General features: G+C 49.1%; 1 protein-coding gene across 3 annotated transcripts in view; it reads right to left on the reverse strand.

Annotated features, from left to right (window-relative positions):
• The window catches only part of EFCAB12 (EF-hand calcium binding domain 12), a 20,209-nt gene extending 4,712 nt beyond the window's left edge, over nucleotides 1–15,497 (reverse strand). The window contains exons 1-7 of one of the 3 annotated variants that reach the window (XM_019645944.1): nucleotides 15,348–15,497; nucleotides 11,105–11,556; nucleotides 10,121–10,306; nucleotides 8,207–8,363; nucleotides 5,128–5,333; nucleotides 4,017–4,185; nucleotides 19–820 (exon numbers count right to left, since the gene is read on the reverse strand). In XM_019645944.1, the coding sequence (XP_019501489.1) occupies nucleotides 234–820; nucleotides 4,017–4,185; nucleotides 5,128–5,333; nucleotides 8,207–8,363; nucleotides 10,121–10,306; nucleotides 11,105–11,556; nucleotides 15,348–15,396 (1,806 nt within the window). In that variant the 5' untranslated portion in view covers nucleotides 15,397–15,497 and the 3' untranslated portion in view covers nucleotides 19–233. Of the gene's footprint in view, nucleotides 1–18; nucleotides 821–3,971; nucleotides 4,186–5,127; nucleotides 5,334–8,206; nucleotides 8,364–10,120; nucleotides 10,307–11,104; nucleotides 11,557–15,347 lie in introns of those variants that run through there. The other 2 variants (XM_019645943.1, XM_019645945.1) reach the window with 2 other exon arrangements.
• Nucleotides 15,498–16,427: the final 930 nt, after the last annotated feature.

The following is a 16,427-nucleotide window of genomic DNA, read 5'->3' on the forward strand; positions in this document are numbered from 1 at the left end:
CAGTGGGTAGCTAGCAGGGATCCAGAGTATGGGCAGGTCCAGGGCCGCCCCCCCTTCATGGTATCCAGTCAGCTGTCCTCTTCTCCTCCCATGCTGGCCCCATCCCTCTGCAGGATGCCTCTTGTTCTCCAATCTGCAGTTACCCATGGATGCTGGCTCATTGCCAGCATCCATGTTTCAACTCTTTCCAGAGAAGGACATTTTCTTAGAGAAGACTCAGGGTGACCTGAGGGTCACGGACAATACTCAGTGCAGAGTTCTTTTCTCCTCCCAGGGGCTGTGAGCCCCCTTCTTGCCAGAGAAGTCAGGGCAGGGGAAGGGGTTGCCACCACTGTCCTCTGGAGGGCCCCTGATACCCGGCCCATAATTGGCGAAGGGGCCTCCTGATTCTTTAAGAAGTCCCACTTTACAGTCTTTCCCAGAGAGCTTGAGATCATGTGGAATGGGATCAGGAGGGTAGCTGTGTCGGAGTGAGGCAAGGAGGCTGTGGCCCTGAGACATGTGCCAGGGGTGACACTGGGGATTGGCCAGGCCATGGTGACCCAGTCGGACATGCCGGGTTCAGACAGAGACACTGTCTGATACAGTGTGATACCCCAAGTATGACAGCAGTAGGGCAGGAGGCAAAAACGGAAGGGGGAAGGGGGTCTGACACTCAGCTTGTCAGTCTTCTTAGCCACAGGCTCTTTGAAGGCCAGGGACCGGGGCAGGGCTAGAGTTGGACCGAAGACCCTCAAGTCTGAGTAGTAGCCTCCTGGCTGCCGGATGGGGAGCACTTGGTCCTTCTGGAAGATGATCTTGTCCCCCGGGTACAGCAGGGCTGCGAGCAGCAAGAGAAACATGTCCTGTCAGCCCAAGACCCCTCCCCGCCTTGAGCCTTTGGGGCAGAGGGCAGAGGAGGGCTTTTAAAAATATATATTCACGTTTGTGTTTAAAAAGACTTTTTTCTTGTATATATGTAATATTTTTTTCTTATATACATTTTTAAACTATTAAAAATTTTAAATGATTATAGATTCACAGCAAGTTGCAAAAATAGTGCAGAGGGTCCCTTAGACCCTTCTCCGAGCTTCCCCTAAGGGTGACAGTGCATATATAGGCATACCTCGTTATATTGCACTTTGCTTTCTTACACCTCACAGGTGGTGCATTTTTTTATAAATGGAAGTAAGAAGATTACGACTCATGGTGGTCTGGAACTGAACGCACAATATCTCCAAAGTATGCCTGAAACTGTAGTGCATGATCAGGAAATGGAATTGGTACAATACTGCTAACTCGATTAGAGATAAGGGGGCTTGTTTATAACCAGGTTGGCAATGGCCTGGGGGGCTGAGGTGCAATTAGGATGGAGTGTGAGGGCCCACACCCCACTCTGCAAGAGGCGTCCTGGTCAGGAGTCCCAGGAGGAGGAGGGACGGATTCCCCCTAGACCTAAGTTAACACTAGGTTAACTTAGATCTAGTTGATGGCAGTTTTCTCCTTGCTTAGAAGTAGTCTCGCAGATAACCTTGGGAGACTTTTCTAAGAAGTGCAGAATATAAAAAACACCAGCCCAGGGTCTCCATCTTCTTGCAACTATGGAGCAGTGCTTGTCCTTGAAGTGCTTGAAGAGCTCATGTTCTAGAAAAAGTGGTGGAAGGTTACACTTCAGGTTATTAATGTTTGTTATTTAGAGGTAGGGACAAGATTGTGCAGGCGAAGGGAGCAGAGGGAAGGGGATACGCAGCATCAACATTTTAAAAGGTATGTAGGATTTTTTTAAATTACATTAAAAAAATATACGTATATATACATGATTTTTAAAAATGACTTACATAAATAATTGTGTAAATGGAAAAGAAAAAGGTTTGTGAAAAGACAGTCACCAAAATATTAATGGTGGTTAACTCAGGCTTGGGGAGGGGGGAGTAATTTGTTTTCAAAAAAATTAAGTGAGCAAGTATTATCTATAAAATTGGGGGAGAAAAACAATAAAGCTATATTCACTGGAGAGAGGGGAAATGCCTCAATGTTCTAGAAATCTTGGCCATGAGCTTAAGGCCTGGAGTCTGAGCCCACCAAGCTCTAGTCTAGAACTCAGACCTGGAAGTCCCGATGTTTGTGCTTCTTTGTCCACAGCAGAGCAGGCCTCTGTCGTAAAGACAGCCAATAGATAGTGGCCAGGACAGTGGTCAGAAATGGACTAGAGTCTTTTCCATCTAGACCAGTCAGAAGCAAAAGGAAGCCCACCCACGCGTGCTCCTGTATGTCCATGAATTTGAGACCCTGCAGACAGGGGAAACACACAGGCCCAGGAGCTGGCAAAACAACTCCAAGTCCCCTGGAGGGGACAAAGGAGGCACATCCAGAGGGAAGACCTGAACCATAAGAGCAGTCTGGGGTGCATGGCAAGCCTGCCTGGATTTCAGAAGAGAGATAGCTGTAGCTCCACCACTAACCAAGAGGAGGGGATATAGACGATCAGGGAAGACGAGGCTCCCTGAGGAAGGAGGAAGGAAGGATGACTTGGTGAAAAGTCAGTGCCCAGAGCTGTAGGATCTCCTGTTTCAGCCCTCTCACCCCAGGCGGGCTGCCCAAGTGAGGGAATGCAGCATGTGCAGGACACAGTGACTATTTAGGTGGGTTTTCCTGTGTCCCTGAAGGCCCTTGGCCATATCCCCCTGTATAGCCTGGTATGGGCTAAATTGTATCCCCTCAAAATTCATATGTCGAAGCCCTAACCCCTAGGACCTCAGAATTTGTATTTGGAGATAGGGCCTTTCAAGAGGTGATGAAGCTAAAATGAGGTGGTTAGGGGGGACCCAAATCCCATCTGACTGGTGTCCTTATTAAGAGGAAATTTGGACACACGGAGAAACACTGGGGTATGCGTGCACAGAGAGAAGACCATGTGAAGAGGCAGCAAGGGGGCAGCCATCTGTAAACACAGGATTGAGGCCTCAGAGGAAACCAACCCCCTGGCATCTTGATCTTGGGACTTCTAGCCTCCAGAACTGGGAGAACGTACAGTTTCTGTTGTTTAAGCCATCCAGTCTGAGGCATTTTGTTATGGTACCTCTAATACAAGACCCAAGGCCCTACACATTTAGCACTGGTTTCCTCCCTCTTGGGAAAAAGATGGAAATAATCAATTGTGACTATTAACGCTTGTTCTCCGGTAAGTCACACCACACTCTGTGTGCCCTTTCTCAGAAAGCCTCATTCCCCAGTATGGCCACAGTTCCTGCCGAGTTCCTCTGGGAAAACCCCTGCCCTCCTCATGCAGCTCGCTGTTCATGTTTTTGAAGCATAGAGAGGGACCTGCCCATTAAATGTATAAATTAATACATTTGGGGTACCAGTATTGCTCTGCAGTCATCAGGAGAATATGGGGGCACTCCCTGTCCCCACCTATCAGAAGCACACACTCTACCCAGAGACATGGAGGGCTCAGGTCTGCTTGGATATATGAAAACACAATTCTTCCCTCAAGCAGTAGATGTAAACAGTATGGAAATCTCAGCATTGAGTCCTGCAGTCTGATCAAAGAGCAAAGGGCCTCAGCAGAACCGGACCCCTGGTGTATTCCTACCTCAGTGTTGCAAAAGAACCGAACAGTGGGCCTGGCATAGGGAAGTGGTTTTGGTAATGCCTGACACAGCATAGAGTTTGCCACTTCTATCAAATCTCCCTCTTTGAAATTGGGATTGTTCTTTTATGCTCAACTTCAGGGCTCCCTCACCCAGAGGAACTTCCTGTACTAGAAAGCCAGCTCATCCAGCTCAGTTGGGGAAACCAGACCTCCAGGCCTGTGGAACTTGTAGATCTCCAGGAGTCTAGAAATCCCACTGAACAGGAAAACAGGCTGAGCTGTTCTTCCCAACATCCCCACCCCGGGCCACAGCGGCTTGTGCATGTCAGCTGGGGAAGGACAAAGCTCAGGTGGACACTTAAGGCATCCTCCTGGGGCCAGGCACTAAGGCCCTTACCTTTCACAAGGATGTCCTCCGTCAGTGGGAGGCCGTAGTACTCACAGAGCTTCTGGCACTGCAGGTAGACCAGAAAGTTGTCCCTGTGGAACATGTTGATGAGCTCATTCATCTCCCCACTGATGGTGGATGGGAGGCAGTGCTCATCCAAGTGCTTGTTCCCGCTGCGCACCAGGCGGCACCGCTCTGTGTACTCGATGGAGGGGATCTTGAGCTGCAAAGAGAACCGCGGTTGGCACACACTTCCCTTCACCTTGCCTCTTCCCTCCTGGCCTGAAGGCTGACAATCTACCTCTCCCCACGAGGCCCCCCGGGGAGGGGCAATGGCAAAGGACGCATGGTGGAAACCAACTTCAGGTTCCGAAGTCAGTGACGCAGGAGAAAAATCACACGTCGTCAGGGTCACCCCCGAAGAGCACTTGAATGGCCAGCACATGCAGTTCTGTGTACACAGCCCTGTACATGGATGGGCACACGTGATCGTATGATAAATACAGTAGTGTACAGTGCAGATGCCCTAGAGGCGTCCTACTGAAACATTCCATTCGAGTGTTTGGCAGTACTGGAATTTAAATTAGGTACAGCCCTCTGTGACTTTGAGGTAGAAGCCACATGATATGGATGGCAGAGGGAGGTAGAAGAGGCCTTGGGAGTATTAGCCACTTTTGGCCTTCTTATTTATTTATTTATTTATTTACAAGGGAAGATAAATCTATCTTTTTAAAACTTCCAATGCCAGAATCAGCAAAGTACAGCTCATAGGCCAAATCTGGCCCACCACCTGTTTTCATAAATAAAGTTTTATTGAAACACGAAGAGAATCAATTCTTCCTTCCTTTACTGGTCATGTATTTCTGGAGTGCCTACTCAGTGCCATGCCCTGTGCCAGGCTCTTGGGTTCCCACTGTGATGGAGACGCAGCCCTGGTCTCTGGATGCAAAGTGATAATTTAAAAAATGGGAGGAGGGAAACCTGATACTTCCAGAAACATTATCTCATTTCATCTTCGCAGAAACCTTGTGAGGTAGGTATTGTTCTTATTACATAGATGAGGGAACAGAGAGAGAGAGACAGCCCACTCCCATGAGCCCCCTCAGCTAGAAGGTGGCGCAGGTGCAGCGGATTTACCCTGAGCCCTTCCCGTTGGTGGGGCTACCTTGCACTGCCGCTTCCTTTCTCGGTACCGCTTGCCGACGTCCTCCATCTCCTCCAGGGTCATGGGCCTTGCCTCCTGGGTGTCAACCACGGGCACTGTCAGCAGGTCCATCTTGGGAGGCTGGGGGGTTAAATTCACCTTCTGCTTCACCTTCTGCTTCTTGGACTGATGTCGTGGGGAAACTCTGTGCCTGGGAGATCTATAATCTAGGGTTGGAGGGAAGAGATGAAGGAGGGACTGAGAGGGTGCCCAGCCTGGAATCCATCAATTGTTTAATCAATGTCACCAAGCAGGCCCTGAGCCACCTCCTCTGCTCACTTCCCAGGTGTCTGGTCAGTGCCAACGGAGATGCCCCTTGAAGGTGCCTCTTCTGTCCAATCCACTATGGCCTCCCTAGTTCAGGCCACCTCCTACCTCACCTGCACCATGGCCCCAGCCCTCCTGTTGTCATTCTCATCCTTTAGCATCCTGTTTCCACCAAACAGCAAACAGAACCTTTAAAAAGTCTAAGCCAGATCGCCTCATTCCCCTGCTTAGAACTCTCTCCTGGCTTTCCACAGCGCTTAGATTAAAACTCAGAGTCCGCTCTCTAGTCTGCAAGGCCCTGCAGGATCAGGCTTCAGCTGGCCGTCCACCAGACCCATCTCCTACTTGTCACTCCTCACTCACTCCGCCCAGCCACCCTAATTTCTTTCTGTCCCCTGAAGACTTTCCTGCCTCAGGGACTTGGCCTCTGCAGTTCCATCTGCCTAAGATGCCCTTGCCCAGACTGGCTCCTCATCAGTCACTCAGGAGTCAGCTCCAATGGCTGCTTTCAAGAGAAGCCTTCCCTGACCACCATCCCCTCACTCTGTCCTATTGTCTTCAAAGCTTTAATCACTATTGGACATCATGGTTAATGTCGCCTATGGAAACTCATTGGAGGCAAGGGTGTTGGCTTTTTCACTGCTGTGTTTCCAGTTCCCAGTTCCTAGGAGTGCCTGGCACATAGTAGGTGTTCAACAAAGATCCGAATGAATGAGAGCATCCTATTGCCCCTGCCTTGGTGCAGGCCTCCATTGTCCCTGGCTGAAATGAAATCCAGCGCCCAAACCTTCCAGTTTTGGAGGGGAGAGACAAAGGAAGGAGGAACTGGGAGGGTGCCCAGCCATGGTTTTGAGAGAGTGAATAGGTGGTCATCCTCTCTGAGCCTCACCTTCCTCCTGGAAAAGCATGAACAGCAGCGCTGACATCTGGGGACTTGAAAGATAAACTGAGCTAATGCTCCCAGAGGGTGCCCTCAAATGCTACTGCTTTCTCTCTTGTGAGCTGGTTGCCTAGATTCTTGATGCTGCTGCCCCTTTAGGCAAAGTAAGAGACTCCTAAGTCCGCATACCCTACCCACTGTGGCTCTCCAGGGAAAAGGATCTCAGCGATGATGCTGAGATAGCACCATTCAAGCAAATATCTGCTGCTTGGCTTCAAGTCTGTTTATTGGGAAACAATAGGCCCCAAATACTTTTGCTGTAAATATGCATCGCGGTGCACTGTGGTCATTCACTAAATGACTTACAGCCAACTACATGGATAACGATGAGTTTTGGTAATTTACAATGAAAAGGCCAAAAAAAGCATGGTTGGGAAGGACACTCTACTCAAGGTGACCCTGAGGAAGTGCTGGACGTGTAGTGGGTGGGAGATTACTAATGTGGGGGTGGTGACATGCAGGAGGAGACTGTGGGGGCGCTCAGGTTCCCTGGGACTCTGCGAGGGCGGAGACCCAGCCTGGGAGTGAGGATGCCTCTGCCCACTGGCTTGTGGAGACTAGAGGTTGGAAATCTGTGTGCTGCGCTGTGAGTGAAGCTCTGGGGGGGACTGAGGAATGGATGTTCTAAGGCAGCGGTTCTCAACCTTCCTAATGCCGTGACCCCTTAATACAGTTCCTCATGTTGTGGTGACCCCCAACCATAAAATTATTTTCGTTGCTACTCTGTAATTTTGCTACTGTTATGAATCGTAATGTAAATATCTTTTTGTTTTCCGATGGTCTTAGGCGACGCTTGTGAAAGGGTCGTTCGACCCCCAAAGGGGTCGCGACTCACACTTTGAGAACCGCTGATTTAAGGGAACTGCCTGCTGCCTCCAAAAGAACCAGCTGGTGAGGACGCTGAGCACCCAGCTGGGTATGGCCAGAACTCCAGAAGCCCTGCCCCAGATCTTTACCTATGTAAGGAAACCCTCCCACTACCCTCCTAGGGTTCTTACATGACCCCAGGGAGGACGCGGAGCTCCTCCTCCCCAAATATGCTTGCACTTAAGTTCCTGCCAAGCAAAGCAAGATTTGCTTCATTTAGAAAAAGAAAGATGTGGTTGTATTTGGGGAGGGCTCTGGAATGATGGGTGGTAGTTAGAGGGCTTTAATTTTGTTTGTAGTTGTTCAATATATATATATATATTTTACAACAACTAAACTATAAAGAAGCTTGATGCACCCTTGTATTGAAGAGTAAATTCAGAGCTATGGCTAGTCCATTTCTAACTTGCCTCTGTGTTTCATCTGGACAGATGTGGCTCCAGAAGCACATGGCTTATTAGCCAATGGAACTTGACCTGTGCACAACCAATACAACCGTTTGCAGCAGCCCTGCTAATAGCCCTGATAGTAGAATACCAAAGTAGACTTTCCAGTAAACTCTAAACATGTGCTAATTCTGGTTTCTGAATTTTAGTGCATTTTTTCATCAGTAAGGTGTAGATTAATAGTAAGAAGGCCTTGGACTCACATCCAAATGGAAAGGCTTGGCATTTAGGCCAGTGCTCAGCCTATCAGGTGGGCTTTGGTGGGCTGAAAGCACCCTTTTGTGAATCCTCCTTTAAGGACCAGGGCTAGGCCTCATCCATCTTTGAACAGACACGATGGCTGGGTACTCAAGAAAATCTCTACTCCTTATTAATCTCTGGGCCTGGAAATTCCAGAGGCTTGGCCCACCTCTTATGCCAAAGTTGGAGAACACACTCAGGAAGTGGGCCGAGGCTGCCTCCACCATGCTTGCTCTGAGGATGAGGAACTGGAGGCATGGAGGTGGGGATAGATACGTACACTTCCTTGTACTTGGTAGCACCTTTCTCTGCTGGGCCAAAGACCATTGCTTGTAGGTGTTGGTCAGGATATCCATGGTGATGCTATTGTCCTTCCCCAGAGAGGTGAGATAAATCACAATATCCTCTACTTCCTGGTTTCCCAGAGGGACTCCTATCTGAGGAGAGAAGAGAAACCCCCAAGGCAGGCGGGTGTCAATCCAAATATCCTGCCAGGACAACCAAGGCCTGCCAGCCTGGCCCCACCTCCCTGTCTGGTTTTCTCCACAGCTACTCCCAGCTCATGCCCAAGGTCCCTGCCACAGGAGCTCAGAGCCCTTTCTTGGACTCTAAGTACATCCTGCACTTTCTCGCCCTCTGCCTTTACTCAGATGTTCCCCTTCTATGCCTGAAAAACTCCTATCCCTCCTTCAAAACCCTGTCCAGGTATGCCATCATCTTTGCAGGGTCTGTTACTTCTTCCTCTGGGCTCCCACCCCACTTCACACCCATCCTAATGCCAGCTTTCCCATATTGGATTTGAAGAGGGATTTCACATTTCTATCATCCTTACCAACAAAGGACACATAAGCTTTCCTTAACTGAAGGAAAATAGGATTAGAAATATGATACTTGTTACTCTTTTCAGGACTGAGCAATTTTGGAGGAGAACTCGAAATGCTTGCCAGCAATATCGAATATTCAAGAAGAAAAGTTTTAAAGGAAATATAATTTTGTTCTTTAGCTTCTTTAGACTGCAATCATTGTTACTGAGCTTTCCTTAAAGAGGATCAGAACTCTCCAGGTATGACAGGATTTAATGTTTTATCTTCTTGGTTATGACAATTAAAGACCATTTATCTTTTTGTTGCTTTTAGTGCTTTTAAATGTTGTTCAGATGCGTACATGTCATAAAACGATGGTGTGAAAACTGGTGATGATTTAAAACCATAAGAGGTGTGACGGTCAGCTTCCTAGAGTTATTTTATAAGGTATCTTGTACTGAGAGTATATAAAAGCTGAATTTGTTCAGACCAAGAGTCAGCAAACTTTTTCAACAAAGGGCCAAATATAATAGTATAATAAATATTTTAGGCTCCATGAGCCATATGGTCTCTGTCATAACTACTCAATTCTGCCAGTGTGGCGTGAAAGCAGCCATGACAATCCACAAATGAGTGAGTGTGGCTGTGTTCCAATAAAACTTGACAGAAACAGGAAGCAGGCTGGATTTGACTCCTGGGCCACAGTTAGCAGACCCCTGCAAGACCAATGGAACTGTCTGCAACGATGGAAATGTTCTCCATCTGTGTGGTCCGATAGAGGAACTACTCATCTCATATGACTACTGAGAACTCAAAATGTGACTGGTGTGACTGAGGAACTGGATTTTTTATTTTATTTATTTGTAATTAATCTACATTTAGAATAGCCAGTGAAAGTGTGGTCTGTGGACCAGTACCATGGGAACTGGTTAGAATGCAGCATTTTGGGCCCTGCACAGAAGTATTGACTCAGAAGCTGCATTTTCACAAGACCTCTATGTGATTCATGAGCCAGTGATAGCTGGCTCGAGAAGGTCCCAGAGGCAGGACTCAAGGCCCAGCCATCTTTGTGCTTAGTTCTGGGGTCTGATGGGCAAGACAGTGAGTGATTCCCTAGGCGGCTGGCTGGTTATGGGGTTGATTCTGCAGATGTTCCACTCAGGTAGGTCCTTCCAAGGTCAGACTGGTGCAGGGGAGGTCTTAGGGGTCTGATGTGGCCGCAGGTTAAGCCCCATTTCCCAGTCTGGCTTTACAAGCGATACGGCTGATAGTTTGACCTCCCTGAGTCTCCTTTTCAGTTGGTCCAGGACCTTGGGTGGGGGCAGCAGCAGAGGGTGCCTGGACACCCTCCCCACTCAGGCCAGCCCAGGGGGAGGACGGGAGGCACTTACCACCCTCAGAGCCATAATGAACTCCTCCCTGGAGAGCCTATGGTTATCGCCCCAGTTGACCTTGTCAAATATCTCCAGGATCTTGATCTTGTGGCTGCGCAGGTAAGAGTACAAGGCTGACAGGGCAGAGGGCTTGGGCAGTCGGAGCTGGGGCACCCATCGGTGGGAGTGGCGAAGGTTTTTCTCCTAAAAGAGGCAAGAGAGTGGGGCAGAGGGGAGTGTTCAGGGGAGACAGGCCAATGGAATGTGATCCCCACAGTTAGAGAGAAACAGGAGAGGCTGAGCAGCTCTAAACAGGCAGCAAGATGGTGTGCAAACAGCACTGGATTCCAGCAACTACAAGGCAACTGTGTTCTGCCACAGAGCGCCTGGGGGACTGCTTCTCTGGGCCCCCATTTTCCATCAGAAACCAGAGATTTGGACAATATGAGAACTAAAGTTTCATTCTTATCCACATCTCCCCTGTCAGACTAGTCAGTATTATAATCCCACTGGGCTCTCGGTGCGCCAAAATACATGCCTCTGCCTGAAGCCAGACAGGGCTCCCCACTCCTCGCACCTCCCAGCCTTAGCTCCTGCTGGGACTTTTGCCTGGAATACCTTTCCTTCTTTCTCTACCTGTCCAATCCTCCTCCTCCTCCAGTTCCAGGTGAATGGGAATATTTGGAATTAACACTCCCTTACCTTGATACAGCCCCAGCCAGACCTTTAGATGTCTGTGGCCTGTGCCAACATCTTAAAGATGTGAGACTCTGAGCCAGAGCCATCCAGCTAAGCTCCTCCCAGATTCCTGACTCTCAGAAACAGTGAGGTAGCAAGCACTTGCTGCTTTCAGTCATTTTGGGGTACTTGCTATATAGCAATAGGTAAGTGATATACCTCCCTTTCGGGACTTCTGTTTGCTCCTCTGTGAAATGGGGTGAATGGTCCCCACCCTTCCCTTAATCCCCTCAGTGTCTTCATCTGGCAAATGAGGCTGCTCACCTTGGTTGGTCTGGTCGTAGTCAGGTGGGCCATCACCTGGGCCTTGCGCTCCGTGCGGATCCTGTGTAAGATCTTGACCTCTGAAGGCGTGAGACTGGGCTTGTTCTGCAGCCACCTCTCTGTGTTGCCAAATGACGCCAGGTCCTGCCGAAACTTCATCCTCTGCCTCAGCCAGGTCCTCGTGTCCATCGGCTGCTCTTGGGTGTCCCCGGCTTCCAGGGTTTTGAAGCTGGGGATGGGCTGTGGGGGAGCCTGGGGTTGGGGTGTGGGACTGATGGGCACCGGGTCCTCCTTTTGAGGCAAGATGATGAGCCGCCGACGGCTTTGAGGCAGGTGAAAGTCCTCCTGCTTGAACTGCTTGAAGCAGTGGGCGGTGACCAGTTCAGGATTGAAAACGGGGTCCGTGCTGGCATTTTCATCATCATCATCTGATGTCTGAGACTCGCAGAGCCCTTGGGGGAAGAGGGTTAAAAGGTGAGTTCCTTTCAGCAGGAGGACGAAAGGAGTCAGGAAGGAAAAATGCTTTAGTAGCAGGCTGGGCATCTGGGCACCTGGGTTCCAGGCCAGACTTTATCACTGCCTCCCTATGATGAAGATAATTACATCTAACATGACTGGGCACTCCCAATGGCAGGCACTATGCTGAGGGCTTATGAGTTTTCTCTTATTTCATCTCCTCAGATTCTACTTTCACTCTACCTAGCCCCCCCCCCCCCCCCCCTGCAGTACTCCTTACTGGCAATGAGAATAATCTTTTAAAAGTGCTGTTCTGATCTGCTCTGATCATCTGAGGCAGCACAGCGCTGTTGAGAGCACAGGCATTGGAGCCAGAATGCCCTAGCCTGGGTCCTGGCCCTGCTGCTTGCTGGCTGCGTGATCTTGGGCAAGTCCCTTATCTTCTCTGTGTCTCAATTTCTTCATGTGTAAAATGGGGATAATGATGGCACCTACCTTACTGAGTGGTGGAGATGTTTAGAATCAGTCCATTTTATTTTATTTTATTTTTAGATTTTTATTGGGGAATTGGGGGATGGGAACAGTGCTGGGGAATTGGGGGAAGGGGGACAGACAAGTTGCTATCGTTTTCTGTTCTTCAGTCTAGTGTGGAGGACGTTGCTTCACTGGCCCAAGTTGGCACCATCATTGCGCTCTTCCCGGGCGAGGCAGATCAGTCGCCGGCTTCTGGACGGCCGCTCACTGCGGCTGCTGGCCGCTCACGCTGGCTGCTGGCTACACACGGTAGCCCATGGCAACCCACTGCAGCAGGGGCTGCAGCCTACGCCATCGCCAGCAACTCACAGCAGCCCAGCTCCAGGTTGAGCTGTTGTTCAGCATCTTAGCTGTGGAGGGCAGTGTCACTGGCCCTCATATGTGGGATCCGAACTGGGGCCCTCTGGAGTCCCAAGCCAGCTCTTAACCAACGCACCACTCGGCTGGCCCTAGAATCAGTCCATTTTAGAGTGGCTTTGTTCATAGTAAGTGTGCCGTTATTTTTTTAATGTATACTCACCTTCCACCCATCTTGAAGCCCTTCTATGACTCCACAGACCTCAAAATAAAGTTCCGTGACCACCCTCTGCCAACCTCTCCCACCTCATCACCTGCCTAACTGTCTTTACTATGTCCCAGAGGCCTTGACCTTCTCACTGAATGGTCCCCGAATAATCCAAGCCCCGTCCTGCCTAAGGGTATCGCACATGCTGCTCTTTCTGCCAGGAAGGCCCTCTTCCCCACCCATTCCTTCCTCACTCCTCATCATCCAGATCTAACACTAAATGTTACCTCTCCAGCTCCCAGTCTCTCTTATATGCTCATGTTATCTCTGCATAACACAACCTATGAGTACACTTTTCCTTCAGACCATTTATCACAAGTATGTCAATGAAGGGTTGCAAATTGGCAGCCCTCATGCTGAATGAGGCTTGAAGTCCTCTTCTGTTTGATGTAGTGCTTAAAAGTTTCCAGTTTGAGTTACTTTAAGCTGGGGCATGCCCTCTCCAGCTTGCCACAGTCCCCACCATTCCCTGTTGTCTCACATGCAGCTCAGTTCATTCATTAAGTGCCCGGTACAGGCAGACATGTGTATTTGAAACCCCTGGTGCAATTACTTGGTTGATGTTTATTTTTTTTTCAATAGACTGAGCTGAGACCTCATCTCTCTTGTTCCCTGCTGGAGCCTCTCCCCCCCACCCCCACCACCACAGCGCCAACATATAGTGGGAGCTCAATAAGTATTTGGTAAATGAGTGAATGAAAAATGAACAGACCTAACAGGTGGCTCTATAATTATGTCCATTTTATAGATAAGGACACTAAGGCCCAGAGAGGCCCAAGGTCACATGGTTGATTAGTAGCAGCGCTGGGACATGAACTCTGGTTTGCTTGGCTCCAGAGCTCTGCTCTTAGGCATTACCCAGGCTGTCACCTAATCCTGCTGAGTCTCAATTCTTTCATATCTAAAATGATATCAATTCTGCTCTAGCTGAAGCTGTTATGAAGATCAAATGAATAACACATGGGAGTGTTTCTAAAATTCAGGAGGGATACACCATCATTATTAAAAATACTGTCACCATCATTTTCCTTCTAAAAGCAAAACTCTCCTGCTTAAAACCCTTTCAACTGCTGCCAAGGGCCTGCAGAATAACGTGCTTAACCTGACCCCATCTGTCCCACCCAGCCCTGCCAGCCACTCTGATTTCTCCTCTTGCTAATTCTGCCTCACCTTGTATATGTCCCCAAACTGTATCTGACTGTGGTTCCTCTGTCCTCCCTCCCTGCTCCCCTACAAACTGTGCTGTTTCCTCTCTCAGGAACGCTGTTCTCTCCCCGCTGCTTCACATGATTATTCTGTACTGATCCTTCCAGACTCCGCTCAGGCATCACCATCCCTCCCTGTAGCCTTCCCAACCCTTTCCTTGTGCCCCATCTGAGTCCCTTTTCCTTTGGCTCTGCTTCACATCTCTCCCTGAGTCCCATCTTACCTCTCTGGCACTTGTTCTTGGGCCCCTCTTTTAAAATTTGCTTCCATGCTTACACCTGGGCTCTCTCTCTTTTTTTTTTTTTCAGACTCCTCCACTCTGACATTTCTATGGCCCTCTATATGCTGAGGACACCCATACCAATATTTATAACTTGGAATTAGTTTCAATTTTCTACACACAGTTGCTCCTAATGCATATCCACTCGGATGGCCTACAAGGATCTCAAACTCGACCAACTCAGACTAAAGTTGTCTCCATGTCCCTGTCCTCACCTAATTGGTCCTCCTGGTAGGTTTCCTTTCTCTGTGAAAGGCACCTGGTCACCGTAACAACCTGTGCATTATCTATGATTGTTCTTTACATCTTGCCCATCCGATCAGCCCCCAAGTCCCTGCAAGTTGCCTCTAGCCTGACACCTCTCCCTCACCCCCCAGTATCTCCCACTCCCACCATTCTGAGTCTGCCAATTCAGTCTCTGCCTTTGCTGATGCTCCCAATCCAATCCTGTCATTCCCAGTGACTTCTCCATCTCCTGGCTCAAAAGATTTTTCATATCTTACCCCTTCGGACCTCTTTCGCCGCTCATCTCCAGCAACACTCTAAAACTACCTGCAGTGTCCTGAAGACACATGTTTCTGTGCATGCTGTTCCCTTGGCCTGGAATGCCTTTCTTCCTCCTTTTGACTTGGAGAACTACTTGTATCCTAAATTTAAGCCCCAATGTAAAGATCTTTTCCAGGACCGTGGAACTGTTCCTCCTCATCCTCTATCTGTAGAAGACCTCTTACTCCTGGATGTCACCCCTGAACCCAGTATTCACACCTCGTTCTGTAATTATCCGTTTATCTGCCTGTCCTTCACCTCTGTTGTTGTAATGCTTTGCCAAGGACTTGTCCCACAGCAGGCTATTGCCAAAAGTTTGAAGACTGATGGTCTTCTCCATGCCTCGTCTCCAGTACCGACCGCATTAATGTCCGGTAGAGAAATGCAGCGAACCAGAGGCCCTGGATACCTTTCTCAGGCACACGCACGGGTTGGGCATCTGGTTCCAAGCCAAGGTAACTTGGGCTGCTCCTCCAGTCCACGCATGGAAATCTGGAAAATGTGCACGACCCGCCCCCGACTCCCTGGCAACCTCTCACCCAGAGGGGAGACGGCACAATGAGCTATCCGCCTACATCCTTGCCCTCATCTCACTTGCATGCCTCCGCATGGGGCTGAGGGCTTCCTGGAGTTGGTGCTGCTTCTTGGGGGCTTACCAAGCAGCGACTGGAGCAGAGCCTTGAACGTTTCATAGGAATAATCCATAGTCGTGGAGCTGTGTGTGTGCGCGTGTGCGTGCTCGCGCGCGCTTGTGTGGGGGTGTGGAGATACCTGAAAAATGGTATTCTAAGTTTTGCGAGTTGACATTCGCAGTGTAGAAATGGCCTGTTACCAGGACTACGGACACCCTGTGCTGATTGGCGGAGCGCCGCCACGTGTGGGAGGCGGGCGGGGTCCGGATTTGCCCGGACTGAGCGCCTGCGGACTAGATTCCTTTCACCAGTCCTGGTAGGGGCGTTAGGAAACCGTAGCCACGCAGAGTTCCTGGCTTGGCGGAAGCGCAGGTTTTGTTAGCCCAGTGGAACCTGAATCAGGAGTAACAAATCCCTGGTTTTCCAGTAAACTGTGGGATCTTCGGCAGGTCTCCTATTTTTCCATCTGTGTTCTCATCCAAAGAACAGGCCCTGCGTCCTCCTGGGGATATAGGAACCTAAGTGACTCCCGGCCAGAGGGAGCGTTTCGATTAAGCTTTGCCTGTGTGAAACAGCATGCCACGGTTTGGAATTACAGAACCTGAGAAGTGGAGTATTAATAAACATTTGAAAAGTCCATCAACTAATGAATGGATAAACAAAATGTGGTCTATCCATACAATGGCATATTGTTGTCATAAAAAGGGATGTAGTATGGATTTATGCTGCAACATGGATGAACCTTGAAAACATTGTGCTAAGTCAAAGAAGTCGCATACAAAGGGCCACATATTCCATTTATAAGAAATGCCCAGAATTGGCAAGTCCATAGACACAGAAAGCGGATTAGTGGTTGCCAAAGCTGGAGGGGTTTGGGGTGGGCTGGGAGTGGTAGCGCTACTGGGTTTGACAGCTAACAGGTATAGGGTTTCTTTTGGGGGGGGGGATCATGGAAATGTTTTGGAATGAGGATGGTTGCACAATATAGTGAATGTGTTAAAAACCATTGAATTGTACACTTTAAAAATGGTCATATGATGAATTTTATCTCAATAAAATGTTTTTTAAACCCTCCCCCCATACACTTGAGTGCTTACTCTGTGT

The sequence above is a fragment of the Hipposideros armiger genome, unplaced genomic scaffold, assembly GCF_001890085.2.
Source record: "Hipposideros armiger isolate ML-2016 unplaced genomic scaffold, ASM189008v1 scaffold_96, whole genome shotgun sequence".
NCBI lineage: Eukaryota > Metazoa > Chordata > Mammalia > Chiroptera > Hipposideridae > Hipposideros > Hipposideros armiger.